General features: G+C 36.8%; 1 protein-coding gene across 1 annotated transcript in view; it reads left to right on the top strand.

Moving 5' to 3' along the window:
• Positions 1 to 14,078, top strand: part of AQR (aquarius intron-binding spliceosomal factor) — a 49,642-nt gene extending 35,564 nt beyond the window's left edge. The window contains exons 26-35 of the mRNA XM_081317862.1: positions 687 to 896; positions 3,101 to 3,238; positions 4,337 to 4,408; positions 6,332 to 6,519; positions 7,239 to 7,410; positions 8,764 to 8,934; positions 9,969 to 10,054; positions 10,542 to 10,716; positions 11,534 to 11,647; positions 13,584 to 14,078. Coding sequence (XP_081173988.1) covers positions 687 to 896; positions 3,101 to 3,238; positions 4,337 to 4,408; positions 6,332 to 6,519; positions 7,239 to 7,410; positions 8,764 to 8,934; positions 9,969 to 10,054; positions 10,542 to 10,716; positions 11,534 to 11,647; positions 13,584 to 13,844 — 1,587 coding nt within the window. The 3' untranslated portion in view covers positions 13,845 to 14,078. The remainder of the gene's footprint in view (positions 1 to 686; positions 897 to 3,100; positions 3,239 to 4,336; positions 4,409 to 6,331; positions 6,520 to 7,238; positions 7,411 to 8,763; positions 8,935 to 9,968; positions 10,055 to 10,541; positions 10,717 to 11,533; positions 11,648 to 13,583) is intronic.
• Positions 14,079 to 14,297: the final 219 nt, after the last annotated feature.

Here is a 14,297-nt window from a genome sequence, read left to right as displayed (position 1 = left end):
TGATACGCATTCTGAAAGGAAATAAAGTCCTTTTAGTATTTACCCAAATTCCTATTAAAAGTTTAATGGAGTTCAAAAAAAACACCCCACATGTGAGAGGATAATGTTTCCACATTTTCAGACTCCTTTTTCAATAGTGTTCCTTCATGGAGAGGGTTTTTTTAGTCCCTTCAGATCAGTTTCTTTTTACTACTGGGAACTTCTTGGACAAGCACTTTCTTTCCAAGGTTTTTCAGAAGTGGTTTGCCCTTTTCTACTTCCTATGACTGAGAGAGAGTGACTGGCTCAAGGTTACCCGGTGGGCTTTTTGTCTAAAGTGGGACTAGAACTTGCATCCTCCCTGTCTCTAGCCTGACCCCTTAGACCAGACATGTGAAACTAGTGGCGTCACGTGATGTCATGCGATGTATTGGAACTTCTTCCTCATTGCTGGCAATGGGGTGGGCACAGTTTCCTCGTGATGCGTCCGGCCCGTGGGCCGGCAGTTTGACGTCCCTGCCTTAGACACTACACCATACTACCTCTTTCCTTCATGTATCTTGCAGCACAGCAGTCAAGAGGGTTTGGTGGGAAAGGATGATTTTGTAATGGGAGCAAAGTGCAAAAGCCGTAGTGAATTTCCATAATTCTGTACAAGCCTGTTTTGACTCTGGGTTTGTTAATGTATCTTTTTTTAAAAAAATTAGGTAATGTCTCGCTGGGAAGAGTATATGAGCAAAGTGAAAGCTAAAGGCAGCAAGCCTCCGGAAGTTGCTGATATCTGCAGCTTTTTTCCTTTTCATCAATATTTTGCAAATGCCCCTCAACCAATTTTTAAAGGCAGATCTTACACTGAAGATATGGAAATTGCTGAAGGATGTTTTAGACATATCAAGAAAATATTTACTCAACTTGAGGTAAGATTAACAAAATCAAATAATGCTCTGACATTCCATCCTTCCGAGGTAGGTAAAATGAGGACCCAGATTGTTGGGGGCAATAAGCTGACTTTGTAATAATGCCGCTGGGGGGCGCGAAAGCCCTAATAAGCAGGTATATACATAGAATGAAGGCTATTGCTAAGCACATTGGTTTGTGCTTAAATTGTAAGCCGCCCTGAGTCTTCGGAGAAGGGCGGGATATAAATGGGATTAAAATAAAAATAAAAAATAAATTTTTAGTTAGAAAAAATAACTATATCACAGTGTTATAATGGATTTATATAAGGTCCTTCAAATTAGATCTCACTCAGCAGTGAATGATCCCCCCCCCTTTGATAAAGGTAATAGACATAGTAAGCTACTCTGAATACTAAATTTTCAACACTTGTTAAAGATAAAAACCAACATCCCCCCCATATTCCAAATTTAAAGTGCTTTGAGTGAGGTAAAGATTCTTGTTTTGTTAGTGGATATACATTAATACTAATGTTTAGGGAGCATACCATTTTTGACCCTTGTCTGGAAGTTGAATCGTGGCAAGTAGAATTCGTTTCTTGTTGGTTCGAAACGTTTCGCTGCTTATTCAAGGGTTAAGGCCATACTTAACTTCCTAGGTTAAAGGATTTAAGAGTTGGAACATTTACATCACAACAACTCTGCCTGCTCATCTAAGAAGCCTATCCAGATTAGGTAAGAAATGAAACCTCTCTGGAAGACATGGTTCCCCCTAATCAATTTGCTCAAACTTGAAGAAGCTACTTGGTTAAGGAGAAAAATGTTTCAAACCAACAAGAAAAGAAGTCCAGTTGCCATGACTCAACTTCCAGACCACTCAACCCGGATTACTGAAAATCTTCATTGACACTTCTGTAAGAATTTTTTTCTCAATGAAGAGTATACTGTACATCTTTTTTGCTGTTCCAAAATATTCTATATATGATTCATCTTCCCAAATCTGAATATAAGGTAGGAAAAAAAGAAGAGCAACTGGGTTTCAAATGAATATGCGAAGACAATTAGTTAGGCATATATATTAACCCAGGAAGGAATGGGGAAGGCTCTTCCCACTGTAAAGGGGAAGATGCTTTCTCACTCCTATCTCCTTTAGAGAGGGAGGAATTTGAGATTGTGTTGCAATATATAGAGAAAGGTGCTGCTGGATATAAAATGTAGTCTGGAATTTGTGTAATTTTAAAGTTTGGATTGGATATATGTTGTTTAGTATTATTTGGGTTTGAGTGGAGGCTTGGTTTTGTGTGTGTGTGTGTGTGTGTGTGTGTGTGTGTGTGTGTGTGTGTGTGTGTGTGTATTCACAAAATGTAGTCTTTTGACCAACATTCCTTCCTTCCAACACAATATATATTATCTACTATTGTTTTAGCTAGCATTTTCATATCTTAAAATTTCTTCATTTTCCTAATGTTAGTAAATCTTCTGTCAAGATAGCCAAATTCATGCTATATGTTTTTGCCATTTATAAGTTAGCCATCCATTTCCCCTGTCAAACATAACTACTTGATCTTTGATACATTGGTTTTGAAATCCATACAGCCAAGTTTCATCATGCAGTCTGCCTGCATGATGAAACTTGGGCTAATAATATGAGTTTTGAGACAACCTGGAGCAGACCATTCTAATTGATCTTCGAGCCTTGTGGAGATCTATAGCATCTGTGAACCATAATTTGATGAGGAAGCAATGTGATCACAGTAAAAGAGTAACGTTAATGTCTTCCATGCTCACATCATGTTCAAATCATCTGAAGTAAAGAGTATTATTTCCTGGGACCCAGTAGGTGGGATTTTTTTTTTCATCCAATCTGTTGGATCTCATGGGATGGGCAGAAACAGTGGAGATAAACAGTTCCCTTATTCTGTGAAGGGCTTTATAAGTGGTAACCATTACCTTTAATTTCACCTAGAAGTCTAGGAATCCTGTGTAGTGGTGTTACATGGGCGTACTGTGTTGTACTTGTAAGTTCCCATGCCACTGCATTGTGCCTCCATTGTAGCTTCTGGATAGCCTCCAAAGACATTCATGTAGAGCGTGGATATGCTGGTAGAGCCCTAGTGCTCTGGATTATATTTGTTCTGTTTGATGACAACTTAACAGCTTATAGAAGACTTTACTGTTCTGATCTTTTTTCATAGAATTTTGGGTATAATCTTTTCTTTCTGTAGGAATTTAGAGCATTTGAACTGCTCCGTAGTGGACTGGATAGATCAAAATATTTACTTGTGAAGGAAGCAAAGATTATTGCAATGACTTGTACTCATGCTGCATTGAAACGCCATGACTTGGTTGAGCTGGGATTTAAGGTAATATCATAATGTCAGTTACATTAAAGATAATCCCTATTTTTGTTGGCTGTTCAAATGATGATTGTACCAGTGTAATTTTCTAGAGATTTTTTAAAGATTAGGACTATACAGTGTTTTAGGTTTTATTTCTGAAAGATGCTTCAGCATGTGTGGAAACATGAATACCACATCTGTCTGCAAGTTGCTAAAAATTTTTTTCTGGAATCACAAAACAGCTGCAGAAGTGTTGCTTTTAAGACTTTGCAGATATATACTATATTCACATTCCTGCTTGCTTCAAATTGCTTTTGTAAAAGATTGACATTAAAAGAGTTACATTACACTAATGAAAATTAACAATAGTCAAGGTGTTATAGAAAGAAAATAAAGAGACGTATTCTTATTTTAGTTGATATACTGGCCACTTTTACTGATTACTTTTATCAAAATGCTTCAACATAGACTGAATTCAAACATTGAGCTACAACCAAACAAGCCACATAAAGCTTAGTACTATGTTTATATCCAACCATGTAGTTTGTTACCCATGGTTTATGGTTTAATACATTATGTGAACACAGCCAATTGGGACTTCTTTAAAAAAAACATAGTTAGGCAATCCATGCATAAGCACACATAAAAAAATACTATAACGTTTTAGTTAGCTATGGGCAATTTTTTCTATCCCTTTTGTACTCACAAAGTAACTAAATGATATCCTGACTAGATCTATGCATGTTGCAAGTGTACTAATTCAAGTGCATTTATTGTTATAACAACCACAAAGGAATATAAAAGAATGTGGGTACTTTGTTGAAATAATAGTTCTGGACAGCGGATGGGTAAGAGTTATGTGAGTAACTAAATTCTGTCTGAACTTTTCACATCTTTTATGGCAAACAAAGTTATGAGATTATCCAGAAAATTGAAAATAAATTACAATTACTAATTACTATAGGGCAAATAAATTATGATTACATTATTTTGTTTACTACATTTTGGAACCTATCTGCCGTTTGGTAAGCAAGTCACCATCTTAATTCAGTTGTCTTTGTGATATTTCTGCTCCTTCAGCTTCTGGGTTTGGCTTAATATATTTCATTTGTCATTTCTCAGTATGACAATATCTTAATGGAAGAGGCTGCTCAGATATTGGAAATTGAAACTTTTATTCCACTCCTTTTGCAGGTGAGCACTCAAGCTTTACATCAATTTATTATCTTTACAAATTAATAAGAAACTATTATTCCAGTGGGATAATATTTGAGGGGCTGTCACAGAGACAAGGGAGTCAACCTATTTTACAGAGCACCTGAAGGCCAGACAAGGAATAATGGATGGAAACTGATCAAGGAGACATTTAACCTAGAAATAAGGAGAAATTTTCTGACAGTGAGAACAACCAATAGAACAGCTTGCCTTCAGAAGTTGTGGGAGCTTCTTCGTTGGAGGCTTTCAAGAAGAGACTGGACTCCTATCTGTCAGAAATGGTGTAGGATCTCCTGCATGGGTGGGGAGTTGGACTAGATGGCCTACAAGGTCCCTTCCAATTCTGTTATTATTAAGTCATTTAAATATTATATTAGAAATATGATGATTCATAGCTTAAAGTTCTCTTGACAAGAATCTTTCTTCTATTTGAGTCATTTTCAGAAGAAAGGAGATAATATTCTTATAGTCTAGACCAGTAATCACACACTTGAGTCATCCGAAGGGACATGTGAGGACTAGTTCCTTAATCCAAAGGCTACAACAGTGAAAGATATTTTTGTGTTCAGTTAGGCACATGTCACCCATTCATGAGATTACAATTCTGTAAATTCAGGACAACTACACATTAATCCTACTGGGAATTAGATGAAAAATAATGAAAATATTCCCTCACATAGAAAAAAAGTTAATTGCAAGTTGATATTTTCCAGTTACAATTTAATGAGAAAGAATGGAGGTCTGGGGTTTCAAATTATGTTTATCATTGGAGCCCAAGTCTCACTTATTTCATAGGGCACGGGTCGGCAACCCGCGGCTCCCAGCCGCCCGGTGCGCACGCACCTCTTCCAACGGGCAATGGTGCGCGCGCACCTCTCCAAATGGAGAGTGGCACCACCCGTTTGGAGAGGTGCGCACGCACCTCCCCGAATGGGCGGAGGTGCGCGCGCACCTCCCCAAACCTTTGGAGAGGTGCGCGCGCACCTCTCGGAATGGGCAGGGGCGCCGCTCTTTGAGGAAGCTGCCGTGGCCCGTCTGCGAAGCTGCCGCAGCTTTGCAGACAGGCCGCGGCAGCTTCCTCAAAGAGCGGCGCCCCTGCCCCTTCGCGCGGAGGTACGCGTGCACCTCTCCAAAGGTTTGGGGAGGTGCACGCGCACCTCCGGTCGTTCGGAGAGGTGCGCGCGCACCTCTCGGAATGGGCAGGGGCGCCGCTCTTTGAGGAAGCTGCCGCGGCCTGTCTGCAAAGCTGCCGAAAGCGGCAGCTTTGCAGACGGGCCGTCGCCGTCGGGCAACCGGGAACCGGTTCCATCTCACTTTAAAAGAAATGGCAACTGCGTGCGTCCGCGCGTGCGCAAAAAACCATTTTGTGCATGCGCAAAACGTTTTTTGCGCATGCACGTGCATGGACACACGCACGCGGCTCCCACTTTTTTTAATTTGTGATGGAACCGGTTCCCAGTGGCTCTTTTCCTTTTTTAGGTTGCCGACCCCTGTCATAGGGGAATCTGCAGATGGAAAGCAACCAGTGTGGTCTAGAAACAAGACTAGTGTTTTTGGGATATATATGTGATGGGTGAGCATGGATAAGCCAGTGTTAGGCTAGGCCCTTAATCCAGTTCAGCTCCTGGGTAACAGATAAGAAAGATTCCTTAAGATAAAATTGTGTGGAAAATATAGCAGCTTCTTCACTTTGACTCCAACAGCAGAAGTGGCTGGCAGAGTCTGCATCAAGAAGCATATCTACAAATGCAACTCATTTTTTCTTGATTTTGTAATTGTTTAATGTAATTGGTGTGTAGAAGCTAATATACTAAATCAGTTCAATCATTTACAGTACAATCATAGTTTTTGATCAATCATCTATAATAATGCTAATGCTAGAATCTTATTTGTATTTAACAGAACCCACAAGATGGGTTCAGCCGATTAAAGCGGTGGATAATGATTGGGGATCATCATCAGTTGCCACCAGTCATTAAAAACATGGCTTTTCAAAAATATTCAAACATGGAACAGTCTCTTTTTACACGGTTTGTTCGTGTGGGAGTGCCAACTATTGACTTGGATGCCCAAGGGAGAGCAAGAGCAAGGTAAGGCATGAGAAAAATTTAAACGAAATGGCTTTGTGTGATGAAAAAAATGTTAATAATAAGGATACATTGCAATTGGTTTTTAATTTTAGTGAAATTAGTCCTTCCATTCTGAAATATACTTTATCCTTTGCAATGTTCTTGGTATTTTCCATGTAGCTACTCCCTTTTCACACTGCTACATTGTTAATCATTTCATGGATCTTCAGAAACACATGTGGGGGTGGTAGATGATTAAACTAACTCCATTAGAGCAGGGGTCCCCAATCCCCGGGGCGCAGCCTGTTGGGAACTAGGCCACCCAAGCGTCACGCAAGCATGTGAAGTTGTATTTGTGCAAGCGGCACACAAGCGCAACCATCCTCTTCGCCCTCGCTGCTGCCACTGACAGTCCACAAAGCCAGAAAGGTTGGGGACCGCTGCATTACAGAATGTTGAGATTATTATGATCTTGGTTTTTTGTTGCTTCATGTAAAATACTCAGAACCATTTGGAACTGAGTGTATGCAAGAATAACTAATTATCCCTTCATATGCAAATGGTAGGAATTAATTTGTTCAAACACATTTTTCCATATTTTGTATATTAAGGAATTTAGTAAATTAAGAATGTTTATAATTTTCATATTATACATCTTTCAGATAATTACAGACACAGAATAGTAAAATAATTTTATAAGAATTGAATTAATTACTGTTTTCTTTATGTTTTTCATAAAGCTTATGTAATCTCTATAATTGGCGATATAAGATATTGGGCAACTTGCCACATGTACAACTCTTACCTGAATTCAGAACAGCAAATGCTGGATTTTTGTATGACTTCCAGCTTATAAATGTAGAGGATTTCCATGGCATGGGAGAATCTGAACCGAATCCTTATTTCTATCAGGTAAGAAATGCATATCATTATCTTTTATATCAACAACATTTTTCAGATAATTATGAAAACAGAAAAGCTTATAATATATCCATGTACTTTATTATGGTGGGATAAAAATATGTTTAACAAATTTTATGGTATTAAGTTGCAAAAATAGCAATTCAGTATCTCCACGCTCACATAATACAACTTCAGCATTCGGAAAATGTTATTTGAGATGATGTATTTAGTCAGTGTTACTGTCATGGTTCCAACAGATGCAATTACATGGCTGGAATAAAGATAGGATATAAATATATAAATTCAATAAATAACAAAGGATATTTTTCCTAGAAGCTTCAATATCTCAGGGTTTAAAATACCCTAAAGTTTTTTCTCCTTTTGAAGATGGCACAAAGTCTTACAAGTTGATGTCTGAATTATAATAATTACTGCCACTTTATATTTGTAAAGAGATCCAAATGATATTTAGAAACTGCCCATCTCCCTCACAGAATGCTTAAACTAGTCTTTTGGGAGATTTCAGTCTACTACTGAAATGTGTACAGGTAATCTTCAACTTACAACCACAATTGAGCACAAAATTTCTATTGCTAAGCAAGACAGTTGTTAAGTGAGTTTCTTCCCATTTTACAGTACAACCTTTTTTTTACCACAGTTGTTAAGCGAATCACTGCAGTTGTTAAATTAGATACGTGGTTGTTAAGTGAATCTGACTTCCCCATTGACTTTGCTTGTCAGAAATTCACAAAAGGTGAGAGCACGTGATCCTGGGGCACAGCAACCATCATAAATACTGTATGTATCAGTTGCCAAGTGTCTGAATTTTGATCACATGACTGTGGAAATGCTGCAAAAGTCTTAAGTGTGAACAATGGTCATCAGTCACTTTTTTCAGTGCCTTTGTCACTTTGAATGGTCACAAGCAAGACATAGGAATTTAAACTTAACCTTCTTCCTGGAAGGAGAGTATACAATTATGTTTCAATTAGGAGAACAAAATAGACTGGAATCTGGCTTTCCCCCTCCAAGCCGTGTTTATTAAAAGTTTATTAAAGTGATTCCATGAATAACAGTTTGCTTCTTTTGGAGCAGAGTGGTTTCTTCTATGTTTATAGTCTTCTGTGCATGCATAGAAATACCCCCTCTTCCCAACTGATAGATCAAATCAGTGTGGCTCTGCCTCGGCAAAAAGTAGACTTCTTTGCCTTTCCTTGACAGATCATGGAAGATTAACATAGGCCTGGTGCATGTTGCTTCTTTTCAGTGAGGCTTGGAGTGATTTTCCCTGACCGTAATTATATGAATATTCTGTGATTTGATACATGAAACAGATTTGTACTTGTTTTTTAAAAATTCCAGAATCTTGGTGAGGCAGAATATGTTGTTGCACTGTTCATGTACATGTGCCTACTAGGATACCCTGCAGAAAAGATAAGCATCTTGACAACTTACAATGGGCAGAAACACCTGATCCGGGATATCATCAATCAGCGCTGCGGGAATAATCCATTGATTGGAAGACCAAATAAGGTAATATTCCAAATAACAATCAGGTGTGTATCTCAAGCAAAGTGTAGAGCAAGTAACCATTGTTAAATGCATTCATCATATTGAATATTGCTTGTGAATATTGCATACTTTGTAAAATAGAAGTCATTCATTTGTTTTCCTATCTAAATTAGTTCAATTACTTTTAAAGTAATTGCAGGGAATTGGTCAATTGCAGGGAATAATAAATATTTATTATAAATATTAGATGCGTATAGAAAATTTTTATTCAGTTTTGTGTTACAAAAAGCACAGACTTGCATTTTACCAATTTGTTGAAAAACAGTAAATAAATCCCTAAGGAGAATGTGAGTTCCTAGTTAGTGAAAAACATGAAGGCAAATGTGGCCACTACAAAATAAAGAATAGATGGAAACTGACCCTGACTCTCCTTAAAAAAAAATTGATTTATATGCCACCTGAATCCAAATGACTGGGTGGCTCACAAGTAAAATCATTTTTAAAAATACAATAAGAAAAATAAAGAATACAAGACAGCAAATTTGACAGAAACTGGACTGGAATGGAACAAAAAAAGTGGTCCATACAATCCAAGGGGGTTGCACTCACCTCCATATGGGGTCATATGTTACAGAGGAAGGGAGTGCTTACATCAATACTTCTAATAAAAATTGTATGTTTACTGCTGCTAGCTAGTCATCTTAATAAAGCAATAATTGTCAGGCAGAAAAAAAATCAGGTCCACATGTGAAGGTGCAGTTAAACAGATGTATTGCTAATCATGCCTATGCACAGGAATTTTCTCAACTAACAGCACCTGCGTGGGGTTAGATAAGGGTCAACAGAATTCAAGGATGATTGGACTAAGTTCATTTGTGGCTGTGTAGGGATTCTAGACTGATCGTTCTTTTAACTCCATCCCCAGATTTTGCCAGTCCTCCTACAGTAGTTTTCTTTTGATACCATTAACTTCATAGGCTGGTTTATTTTAAGTGTGTGTGTGTGTGTGTGCGCGCGTGCGCGCGCGCAATTAATAAACTTTTTTTTTTGGCTAGGTGACAACTGTGGACAGGTTTCAAGGTCAGCAAAATGATTATATCATCCTTTCACTTGTGCGAACAAAAGCAGTTGGACACTTGAGGTAAGCAACAATGTATCTTCAGTGCAATCCTACCATAAATGGCGTATGTATGAGATGTATTTATGGACTATTTATGAGTAGAAACTCAATTGAATTCCATTTTATCTTATCAGTAAGCCATTGGAATATGACATTTAACCTGTTTTCTGTCTTGTCCATACTTACATTTAATGTATTCCATAAGTGCAACATTTAACTCCAGTGCCCAATTTTAGAGACTAATTATGAAATTGATTTTTTTAAAAACATCTTTATTGCTGATTAAAGTTTTTAACAGAAATATATGTATCAGAATGTTATCTTCAGTTTTAAAGGAAAAATGGGGATTAATTTGTATTGAATTTCACATTGAAAAGGAATAGGTTTCCTGTTTTAGTTTTCGGTGGGGGGGGCGTTGTTGTTGTGTGTGGTCATAATAATGTTCAAGTGAAAAACTAAATATTATTGGTGTTAAATAGTGGAGCTGTTTAATTTTTCTTTCCTGAAGGGATGTCCGGCGTTTGGTGGTTGCTATGTCAAGAGCCAGGCTTGGTCTCTATATATTTGCAAGAGTGTCACTTTTCCAGAACTGCTTTGAGCTGACTCCAGCCTTTAGCCAGCTTACGGCTCGTCCTCTTCAACTGTATATAGTCCCTGCAGAGTATTTTCCTACTGCTCGTCAGGTACAACGAACTATCTTTAATTATGTTTAATGTTTAAAAATATATCTATCATTAATACTGTATTACCGTATTTTCCGGCATATAAGACGACTGGGCATATAAGACGACCCCCTACATTTCCTGTTAAATTATAGGGTTTGGGTTATACTCGCCATATAAGACTACCCCTCTTCCAACGCACACCAAATAAAAATTAAAAAACATCAGATTTGATTTTAATATGGTAATTTTAATTCAAATGCTTATGACATGCAGGTACTTGGTAGGGAAACTGTCACTTATAAACATAAGGCTGTTTATCATCAAACATGTAAACATAAAACAGTGCAAGTGGGTTAAACTTTTCCTAATTCACTCTAAAGCTTTCCCTGCGCAGACCAAATGGGAGATCCGCTCCAGGTTTTCCAGCCAGCCCGCCCAGTTCCTGAGTCAAATGTGTCCTTAGAGCTAAGCAGCTGCTCTGGCTGCTGCATTCCCCACCTGCCTTTCAAGTTGGGATAGACTGCAGCTGCTCTTCAAGTTTAGAAGGAAAGTCGCCCAGACCCCAGCCTGTAAAAAATCACTGACTGCAGCTTCTTCTCCAATTGGTCCCGCTTTCCCTGCGCAGACCAAATGGAAAATCCGCTCCAGGTTTTCCAGCCAGCCCTGTCCCTAAAGTTTCAGCACCCGGCGTATAAGACGACCCCTGACTTTTGAGAAGATTTTCATGGGTTAAAAAGTCGTCTTATACGCCAGAAAATACGGTAGTTCTTTTATCTTGCTTAAGAAGTGGTTGTTTTAGTTCCAAAATTTTCTATCATTTTTTTTCCTTCCTCAGAATGGAGAACATCCATCTCATCAAGTTCATATTATAAAAAATATGCCTCAGATGGCTAATTTTGTGTACAACATGTATATGCATATGATCCGAAGTACACACCAACATCGACAGGTAAAGGAATAAAAGTTGAGAAAAACATGTTTAATTTAAGTGCTTTGAGTGAAAACATAGTTAATGCTTTCCGATAACAAATGAGCAGAGTTGAAAATCCGTTGACTTGGTTGATTTTATTTTTAAAAAAGCCTTTTATGCTTTAGGTAACTTTGTAAACAGTATGAACTAATTCTATCAATTTGGAAGACAGGAGAAACAGAAAATGATATATGCTGTACTCTTGTGAGTCAGACAAAACTTGTAGCTGAACTTCGCTAGAGATTATAAATTAAATTATATTTAACATACAGAAAGTTGACAAAGAAATTTTATTAGTCTCCCATAACAACAGAATCTAGTGATATTGGCAGACAGTAAAATCAGTACAGGAGAAGAAATAGCAGTTCAAAATAAGATTAATCAATTTAATGGATTTAAGCATGACAGTCCAGTTAATTAAAAGCGTCCTAAATTCATCTTATTACAAGTTGAGAGAAGAAGCCAGGTATCTAAATAAAATTCATTTACATGTTGCTAAACCACAGTTCAATTAACCTCTGAAAATAGCTGTTGCATGAGAAGTATTACACTTATATATTGTTCATTCAAGATAGCTGTAAATAAAAGTTGGTAATATATACTACGTGTTCCGTCCACTTCATTTTGAAACCACAGCTAATTAAAAATAAGCAAATAACAAAGAATTTTGTTATGGAGAAAAAAGAATAACAATTTTTTATGAAGTAATTATTATTTGTAGAAAATTGTTTGGCATCCACTAGGGTACATTTGTTGATATGACTGGGAACTCCTGTGACTAATTAATGTAAAGGAAAGCTCATTGTATTCTTGCTCTTGATACTATTTGCATCTAGCTAAATATGTTTGTACATAGCTTATTCCCGCAGACCTGGAGATGCTGGAAGTGCATTTTCAATTGCACTATTAAAATTTTATTTTTAACTTCATGTTAGTTTTCTTACAAAAAGATCTGAATGACACTAATCGTATATGGATAGAAATTGTACCAGCTGCATCACAGAAGGAGTCTGAGTTTGTATCCGGCAGATAAAAATATATATTTAGTCAAATACAAAGGAATCCCTAATTTAAGAGGCTTAGATTTTCTGAATGTCTATAATTATTCTACCAAAAATATCATTTTTGACCACATAGCATGGAACCCAGATACAGACATTTAGTAATTTTTAAGTTTGAGTGCTATTCTTCATTGCAGCATCAAATTTATATACAGCTGTTAGAAGCATAGTTGAATATATAGAAAGTTAGCTTAATTCCATATTTAAATTCTAATGTAAACAAGAACTCCACATGGAACTATGAAAAAGAATATTATAGGAGATGGTCATACCCTCTGTTCCTGTGCCTTGATATCAGAAAGATAAGACTGGAGAAAGGCTTATAGTATTATTTAATTAAAGATTAGCCTGTTTTCATCTTGAGTCAACAGATATATTAAAGTTTTAATGGAGTTTATTCCTTTCTATAAGGACCTACTTAAATATTATGATTTTTGTCCCACAAACAGCAATCCTCTTCTTCAGAACACAACACTAATAAAAACTGGTTTCATTAAGTAACATGTAATAATTCACAAAATTTCAGCATATTCAAATGCTTGTTTGAATTCTCTTTAATCTTAAGAGCATTCAAAAATTCTGTGGAATCAACATAAACCTATAGAACACTATGCAATGTCTCTCACTTATAAACCTGGAAATAAAAGAATTCTGTGTTGAGGATATCATGTAAATTAAAATTCACTTATTTCATTTAATTTGTTATAGATGTCCACTCCAATAAAATAGACAAGTTATAGAGTTATTTGGCAGAATAGATTTTTCTTACTGATGTACATCTAAGTTTGATCTGTATTATGTTGAAATTGTTCTTAAACAAAACACATTATCTTTTTTTCTTTTTTTCATTGTAGGATTTATTACCTCCTCCAGAACTTATTGAGGAAAGTGAAACGTCCAAACCTCAAGAAACTGAAGTTACCCAGAATAAGGACTCTGAAATGGAAATAGAAACTGAAATCAAAGCTACGTCAGGAGATACTGTAAAAGACAACATTTTGAATGAGAAACCAAAGACAAGAGGGGAAGAGGAGGAGCATCGGAAAATGCCTGAACATCCTGGAAGAGATAGTGACAGTGAAGACAGTGAAACAGAACTTGATGCTGATAAATGAACATTGCCTTTTCAGGTCGGAAAAAAGGAGCTAGGAAAAAATGACCATAGATGCCATATGTATCCATTGTCTTAGTGGGTCAGCTGCTGTAAATATTAATGATACTTAAGATTTCATCTTTTTTACTATAAATATGAAATGAACCATTTATGTGGTTGTAACCAAGGAGCGTCCACAAATGGCATCACATTTTATGTGTATGTAATGTATTTAGTAAAACATTTTTAAATTATTGCTCTGAGTCTTTTTTATTTTTTGGTATTGAAAAAACTTCCAGGAGATTTTTATTTTTCCTCAGGACTGATGATGTTACCTAGTTAGGGTAATGAAATGTCTGCAAGAAAACAAGCCACCTCAAAGAGCACCAAGGACCCCTCATTTCAACCCTGAGCTACAAATATTCTCCTTCATTTGTCACAGTCAATTGATAGTAGAAATATTACTAAAAATCAC

This window comes from Vipera berus (assembly GCF_964194415.1).
Source record: "Vipera berus genome assembly, chromosome: 1".
Lineage (NCBI taxonomy): Eukaryota > Metazoa > Chordata > Lepidosauria > Squamata > Viperidae > Vipera > Vipera berus.
Note: the sequence above shows the minus strand (reverse complement) of the source record. Positions and strands in the feature narration are given on the sequence as shown.